The 8,942-nt window shown below is 39.2% G+C and overlaps 1 protein-coding gene across 3 annotated transcripts in view; it reads right to left on the bottom strand.

The window, feature by feature from the left end:
- Positions 1-8,942, bottom strand: part of MBOAT7 (membrane bound O-acyltransferase domain containing 7) — a 98,238-nt gene that overhangs the window by 52,240 nt on the left and 37,056 nt on the right. For all 3 annotated transcript variants that reach the window (XM_018566092.1, XM_018566094.1, XM_018566093.1), the window contains exon 4: positions 3,481-3,607. In XM_018566092.1, coding sequence (XP_018421594.1) covers positions 3,481-3,607 — 127 coding nt within the window. The remainder of the gene's footprint in view (positions 1-3,480; positions 3,608-8,942) is intronic.

Raw genomic sequence — 8,942 nt, 5'->3', positions numbered from 1 at the left:
GGGTATTGACTTTTTTTGCGGCTTCACAGGCGAACGCAATTTTAAGGCTTGACATGTTTGGTATCTATTTACCCAGCGTGACCCCGTCTTTCATATTTTACCAAAGAATTGGGTATACTATTTCTGTGCACTAAATTTTAATTTAGTTTATTTTTTCCTAAAAATACGTGTTTGATAAACATTTGCGCAGAAATTTATATTTTATCATGTGTGCGCAAAATGAAAGAAAATGCCCCGGACAGCATGTGGTTAAAATGACACAACAAAAAAAATGTTTTTCTATTTTTAATTTTAGTTTCTTTACCTTTTTTTTTATTTGTTTGTTTTTTTAATTTTTATATGTTTAACTTTTTTTGTCTTTTATAATTTTAGTTTAACTTTATTTTTTTAAACTTTATTGCTGGGAGCAATAACCAGCCTGCTATTGGATATTTCAAATTGCAATAGCAGGCTGTCTATTGCCTCTGCCCACTGCCTGCTGTCAATCAGCAAAGGAGGGGCCTCAAAGAGAAGTTCTCCATCAGGTCCTCCCATGCAGATTGACAGTAGGCAGTGGGCGGGTGCAATAGCCAGCCTGCTATTGGTAATTGCATTTTAAAATACCCACTAGCAGGCTGGGTATGTCTCCCAGCCTGCAGATGAATATATATTCTAACCTGGAAAACAAAACACAGAGAGCGCCTCCTTCGCGTAAAACTTTTTAGTAAAATAAATTTAGACAGATGCAAACATACTCACTCACAAAGGTCGAGTTAAAACAGGCATGAAACTATATGAACACGAGGGACTTAGCCAGCTGGCTGTTCGTCCTCCCTGATGGTTTACACGTTTCAGAGGTCATGCCTCCTTCGTCAGAACCAATAGGGAGTGTTCTATTGACTCCCTTTTATATATCGCGGCTCAACACAGGCTTCAAATTAGAGAACACCTGGGGTCGCAGGGATAAATAAAGACTCCAGCTTATGCATAGGTCATTTAGGAATTTAGAGATGTTTATTATAGCTATTTTATATAAACATGGCCGTATATACATATAAATCAATTTTAGCTGGTAACAAGGCCAAAAGGTTGTTTTCAATATATGCTTTTCTCAATACAAATTAGTAGTCCCATCACTGGAGCCATTTTTAAAATGTATTTTATTTTTTAATTTTTTATCCGATTAATCGAACGTAATAATCAGCTAACTAATCGATTTTGAAAATAATCGTTAGCTGCAGCTCTAAAATATATATATTTTCAAAGAGAAATATGACATACGTAGGTGAGCCCGTATATATACCTGCATATAATCGTGCACACATATGTGCCTAAATGTAATATATATATCTCAGCGCAGGAGCCGAAAAATGACTAACTGCTGGTTTTAAATGCAGCATATGTTATTAAAAAATTATTATAAAAAAAGAGTTTATTCGTAGACTACTGTCTTATTGATTATACCTAACGTAATCGGGGACACTCGCCGGAAAGATCAGTCTGAGCTATACCCGGCTGCAAAGAATAATGATACATAGCGAGACATGACTTGTTAAAAAGTAACATCATAGCTGAATACATTCAAGTACAAAAAGATGCATACATGTTAAAAGTATATATAAAAGGGATCTATGTGAAAATTAATAAGATCAATGAATAGCCCACTGAGCTCTTAAGTTAATAGTAATTGAAAAAATTTAAACAGTTAAACAGGTAACTCAAAGGTTTCCTAACAGTCCATATAATTGTATACAATTTCACAAGGATTCAATAAATATAGCTGCATTCGTGGGATACTATCATGGTTGTTGTGATTATTATATCCAAATATCGGTTACAGCATCACTCAACCGCAAGTGTAGCGATATGAAAGATATTACAGAACCGCATCCTAACTTCATACATAGAGATACAAGAATTACATGTATATTAGAGACATAGGGATCTATTGGAGGAATTAGTGACATAGCCATCAGACATTAGGATGATAGTAGTCTAAAAATATTAGTACGGTTTCACAAGGTTTCAATAATCTTGATCTACAATTCAACCGAAACTTCTGGGCGGGTTTAAAACAAAGCTGAGACATCGCAAAAACAAAAGCCACAAAAAGTCACAAAATATACATATTGCATTAATCTGTGGTATTTTCTTAAGTCAAAATTCAAACTATATCGTGCCACATGCGTGATTATTATATATTTTGTGTGTGCATGAATGACACGTCTAATCATGTAAAAAAGAGACCAATTTTTGGATCCGGCCAATATACTACACACTATAGGAAGACGCGAAAGAAATGCACCTCTATGTTGCTGCTAAATAGGGTAAACATTAGGCCTTAATAGCTACATTTTAGTAGATGGAATATGTATATAAATTGAGTATTCTGACTCTACCGCACCGGGGAGATCAGTCTGAGCTATACCCGGCTGCAAAGAATAAAGATACATAGCGAGACATGACTTGTTACCAGCTAAAATCGATATATATATATATATATAGCCGTGTTTATATAAAATAGCTGTAATCAACATCTCTAAAATTTCTAAATAACCTATGCATAAGCTGGAGTCTTTATTTATAGAGAAAAAAAGTGGAGCTCCGATATACCATGTATATCCCTTTGTATTAATTGAAATAGGTCATCTAGGTCAAGTAACCGGAGTTAATGAGCACAAAAAAATGGTAGCAGTGTTCTCAAAGGAGAGGACACTGTTAAGAGATGGTTACTAAACAGACAGAGACCTTTTTCTTGTAAAAATATAAACTTTATTTGTTACAAAATCTCATTTATCGCACCCGTAATTCCATTTCTATAGCAAGATCTACATATAAAAAAACAACGGTGTCCATAACATTCATACATGTTTATCCCTGCGACCCCAGGTGTTCTCTAATTTGAAGCCTGTGTTGGGCCGCGATATAAAAAGGGAGTCAATAGAACACTCCCTATTGGTTCTGACGAAGGAGGCGTGACCTCGGAAATGCGTAAACCATCAGGGAGGACAAACAGCCGGCTGGCTAAGTCCCTTGTGTTCATATCGTTTCATGCCTGTTTTAACTCGACCTTTGTGAGTATGTTTGCATCTGTCTAAATTTATTTTAATAAAAAGTTTTTATGCGATGGAGGCGCTCTCTGTGTTTTGTTTTCCAGAGTTGAGGTTTCCCTAAAGCCTATTTGAGAGCCTGCCCCGTTAGCGTTCTATACTACGATCACTGCAGATTGTCTCCTTTTCTGGACTTAAGCCGTTGGCGCTGTGTTATATACTGTTTGTTATATTCTAACCTGATGTTAGGGGCAGACTATAAAACACACACACACACAGGAATTTTCTTCATAGACCTAACCTGTTGAATGTTTCTCGTTATATTATATTTGCTATGTAACACTGTTCTTTCTTTACTTCATAATTATTCAGAACATTACATTTCTCTAGACTGAACCATAACAAAAGGAAATGCCTAACTGCAGCATGTCTGTGTAGAATATGTACTCACCTTCAATGTTAACAGCAACTGTAAAGCATTCGCAAATGGAGTGGGGGCTTGAAGGTTATAATAGGTCACCGTACGGAAAAACAGCAGGTAAGTAAATGTCCAGCCAAGCGCCGGGAAATGGCAGGATCTAACAGCAAAGAAAAAAAGAAATTGAGAAATTAGAAACCATACTGCTTACAAAGTTTACTGAAAAAAAAAATTAATTAAAGTGGAGTGAAGGTATCCTGTTCCAGACTGCAAGCTAGGTCCTCATTTTATTAATTTTGGACAAATTGCTTCATCTTATCCCCATTTAGTACCCAATATTACATCTGCATCCTACCTCTCCTCCTGACAGCTAGTATGAAGGGATAATTCTGCTGGTGTGACCTTACATCAGATGGATGTCTTATCTGTTTATATGCTCTTATGTCATCACTTTGTAAGCGCATTTTATTTTCATTCTTTACATTAAAATGTGTTTACTCGTGCAAACGGGTGCACTCTGCTTGCTTTTTGATTACTTTTATTATAGTGGCAAACATAAACTATGATTGTACAACCCTAGTTCATAATGTAATAATAAGAGGCTGTGCATTATAAAGCATCCTAGAAACACAAGAGAATGCAGTAAATTAGGTTAAAAGAGAAGTGCAGGGAGAGGAAAATAAACTCTCTGATGCTTAGAGCCGGAATGGGACACTACAGCTGTCATACCAGCTCTATACCGAGAGCTGAGCAATCATGTAACTGCTGAATGCTCAGCTCAACGTCTCTCCTTCCTGTAGAGAGCAGTCACTGCTTCCTGCAGAGATTCCCCCCTCCCCTCTCTGTTCCTCTAGTGCTCACTGCAGGGACAGTCAGGGGAGAGGGCATGAACAGTTAGTTCTGCAAAATATAGCTGTTACGGAGCGGGCAGATGAGGACCAGAGCTTTCAAATGTCCAAATTTGAGGTGCAACTTGGTGAATATCCTGCTTTTAACCCTTTCACTGTCACCAACGTAAGGCTTACATCAGCGGAAGCAGGGACTTATAAACAGACTCAGTTGTTATAGTAGCTGGGAGCTTGTTTACATTCAGTCTGCAAGCTGTCAGCTATTTACAAGATATGATCCAGGGTGGATGCAAAGCCCCTTGATCACTTCTACAGCCGTCAGAACGTACAGCACATGAAAAAAATTGCTGCTGCAACCATTTTGTTCTTCAGGGTCTCCGATTTCAGAAAATATGTTTGCAAGTCTTAAGTAATTGTACAGGCTCAATAGCATCTGTCAGCATAAGGGTTAAAGCCCAAAGTATTTATTTCAGTCTGTACTGCCACATAATGCTTTTTTTTTTTTTACAGAGATTTGTTCTGTGATATGCCTTGATATATATTTTTCTTGAAGGGAAAATGCGCTTTCTGCAATCCCACTTTTGGGCTCTATATTGGCATACATGAGTAAAGGCCACATTTCTAATCACGGGTTTTCTTATATGCATACTTGCACTGCACAGAAGGAGGGGGTGTATCTGACCAGAGTGCACTGACCAGCATGGTCAAACTGTAGGATCTATAATACTGCACAGTCATAGCTTGACACACTGTACAACTAAAACAGGAGGGTAGAGGGGAAAACATGAAAATAGAGGATATTAGTACAATTTCTCACTGAATATATATTTCTGTGTGTTCCATTGGGTTTAAATTGTTTTTAAAGTGTAATATTTATATTCTGAATTTGGTGACAGAATGGATGTTAACAGTTAAAGTCCATGCAAAACAACATGTTCATCTAAGATGACACAGGCTGACAACACTGCTGTGCAATTTCATGGCAGAATGAACAACATTGTTACCCTATTACAGGAAATGAAAAACAGATCCACCTGCAGGATCAACAGCTAATAAAATGTTACGGGGGGGGGGGCTCAAAACAAAACCTGCTGTGCTAATGCCATTGACAGCAAATTTAATTTTTGATTTTGCTCATAGTTCTACTTTAAAGCCCAACTCTGGTGATCTCTCTTCCTCCAGCTCCTTCCTCTGGACACTGAGGAATTGTACGAACAGAGGGAGATAGACATTGCAGCCTACTGCTGGAACACAGACTTAGAGCAAAGATAAGAAGAGTGGAAGGGAGGCAGACTGGGCTTCACTTAATGCCACTGTTATTGTCATAACCCACATATTGTAACAAATGTCTATTTGTTGCCCACATATTATAGAAATTGTCCACTTGTTGCCTGCATATTGCCACAGGTTTGTTGCCCAAGTATTGTCACAAAGGGCCATTTGCTGTATATGTATCGTCAGTATATGTACTGATAATTTTTACCTATGAATTGTAAAGTCAGTGCGGTCTAGTGGACCATATTACTATAATTGCATTCCCTGTAGCCCCGTCACTGACTTGTTGATTTAACCATTTGAAGACAGGCTCGCAATTACATTCTTCCTCCCTATTGGCACAAATTGTCATGCTGCTTAAACCTGGCAAAGATGATTCGGACCCGCATAACTATAGACCCACTTCTCTATTGAACATAGGCATTAAAATACTCAAAAAAAATTTTGCTGCTAGAATTAACACTTTTTTAGAAAGCCTAATTCATAGAGACCAAGTGAACTTCGTTCTGCACCGTCAGGCCCCTGACGCTACACGGAAGATTATACAATTGATTCATCCCATGCACAACGCTGACATCTGGGGTATGTTACTGACGTGAGACATGCATAAAGCTCTTGATTCACTCTCCTGGGATTATCTGTATTATGTACTGGGCAAACGGAGATTTCCAGAAACCTTCTCAAAGTTGCTTCAAGCTCTTTATAATGATCCCTCAGCCTCCATAAGATATTTACACCATTCATTGTTCCCATTTCCAATTTTGCGAGGTATCCGACAGGGTTGTCCCCTTTTCCCAATCCTTTTTGACCTTGCGATTGAGCCTCTTGCGCAATCGCTGGGTCAAAACCCCAACATCCATGGGATCTCAAGTGAGAGGGTCTGAATATAAACTTAACCTATTTTCATATGATCTGCACCTCTCCATCTCCCAATCCCACATTACCCTACCTAACCTGTTAGCCACTTTACATTTGCTCGATCAAGTATCCTGCCTTACTGGTAATGAAGATAAATCTTTGGCCTTTAACATCAATTTACCGTTGAAAACTGCAGATTCCGTCCATCACAATTTCACTTTTACATGGTGGGACGTCCATTTACAGTATTTGGGTATCAACCTGACTAGAACCTACGATTCCCTATATAAAACCAATTATATCCCCTTATTTAAGCACTCTAAGGAATTACTTTCTAATTGGTCCCGCCACCGTCTCTCCTGGATGGGGAAAGTAATGCTGTCAAGATGACCCTTCTCTCTGCTATATCTCTTTCGCAAACTGCCCGTCGCGATTACCAGGTTATGCTTTACGTGCCCTTCAAAGCCAAATAATGGCTTTTGTATGGGAAAATAAGCGACCTAGGATTCCTAAATTTACGATTTGTACCCATAGGAGACAGGGGGTTCTGGGTCTTCCAAACCTTATCAAAGAAGGACAAGGAGTCCTGGAAGTGATGGTTTGGTCCCCACAGTGCCCTGATCTCAACATAGAGTCTGTCTGGGATTACATGGAGACAGAAGAATTTGAGGCAGCCTACATCCAGAGAAGATCTGTGGTTAGTTCTCCAAGATGTTTGGAACAACTTACCTGCCAAGTTCCTTCAAAAACTGTGTGTGTGTAGCGTTTATTAGATCCCAGAAACAGATGAGCATAAACAGTCCAACAGAGTATTTACCGAATAATAATAAAGAAAAGAAAATAAAAAGGCCTGTGAGTCCCTTTTTATATGTGTATCTAGGCCTCAGGATGCAGATACTCCATATACCCAGCATATATGTCTAATCTATATACTGTATGCACCACTAGGCCTCGCTCTTCATGTCTCTGATTCCCCCTAAACACTTTCAACCTCTGGCTTCATATACAGTTTACTGCCATTCTCTAACACTGAAAGAATTTCTGATTGGCTGCTCTGATGATCCCTTTGATGTTCCTCTATCTAGTTAACTAAACAGGTTTCTATTGACAAAAACTCTCTACAACTGTGTCCACCGTGTACAGTGTATCAGAGGCCTAACTGGTTAGGAAGTTTAGAACGATAAAACTTAGTTAGCATAAGACGGAGTGTGTTAAATAACATCATGTAAAAGAATTTCCTCTAACACATAAGCATACATCCAAAATGCATCTTGCAGACATTGTTATACGTTATGACTGAACTGTCTCATCTTCACTACCAATCTGCTCCTAAGCAATATAACAGAACAGAGAAGGGAAAATCCCAATAGCTGATAAGCAAATCCTGGTAAGGACCTAGTTGCAATACAGCAGGGTGGCCACAGCATGGCACAATGTGCCCAGAGAACGCCAAAAGGGTTACCACAGACCAGTAAAAGTGAGTCCAACAGAGTGGTACATACATACAGGATCTGGACGCACATGAGCTGAGTAATGGAACCTCCATTAGTGACAGGGGTGCTGTCTGCCCACAAGAAACACTGTGATAAGGCCAACTTATCACAGTGTCCCTCTGAGTAGCACACACTGCCAAGACAGTCGCAGCCAAACCCGCACATGGCAGGGAACTGTGTTTGCTCATTGGCTTAGGTAGACTCCGGGAATCTACATTTTTCAGCCTGTGATACAACCAGTAGATAGAAGAATCTAATTAAAGAAGAATCATTATTTTAAAAAAAAAAGATTCTATACACATAACGGACTAGGTCATTAGCCAGAACCATGGGTTGTATGCAGCCACCTTCAAGACACTGGTTACTGGCAAACAGAGTGGTTAGGATAGCTAATCCCCCCCTTCCCTCCCCACCACCCATATAACCCCTCCCACTCCGAGCAAGCCTCAGCTTTGTAGTAAGCAATAAGGAGTGAAATACAGAAACAGAAGAGAGACCTGTGTACTGTACTCTAAGATGTGGAATTTAAAGGTAAAGGCAAAATTCCTATTATCTTAATCGTACAGTCCAGGACTTTAGTCGGAACCAAGGGACAACCAAAAGTTATCTATCAAGGGGTGAGAAATGCAGGAACAAATGCCAACAGGTGCACAGAAAACAGGTAAGATTTCCTAACGTTCAGAGAGCAGCAGCTCCAAATTAGTCAAATCGTTCCAAATTCTCCATTTCCTGAGTTAGAAACCCAAAAAGCCAGAGGCAGTCTGGCCAATCTAGTCAGGCACATAGAACTATACAGAGACTGTTCGACTTGTCACAAAAAACAGAAGTTGTACCCTAGGCAACACTGCAAGATGGCCCTGTGTTTTCAGCTGGCGAGGATGGATCATTATAGAAAAATCATCCAGAAAAAAAATCTTTATGTTACAAAGCATTCTCGTCTCTCAGTAGAGAGGAGATGCCCATCACCTAAAGACACTAGAAAAATTGAGGCTTGCTGGGAGTGTAAGGGGTTATATTGGGC

The sequence above is a fragment of the Nanorana parkeri genome, unplaced genomic scaffold (genome assembly GCF_000935625.1).
Source record: "Nanorana parkeri isolate BGI_ZX_2015 unplaced genomic scaffold, ASM93562v1 scaffold915, whole genome shotgun sequence".
NCBI lineage: Eukaryota > Metazoa > Chordata > Amphibia > Anura > Dicroglossidae > Nanorana > Nanorana parkeri.
Note: the sequence above shows the minus strand (reverse complement) of the source record. Positions and strands in the feature narration are given on the sequence as shown.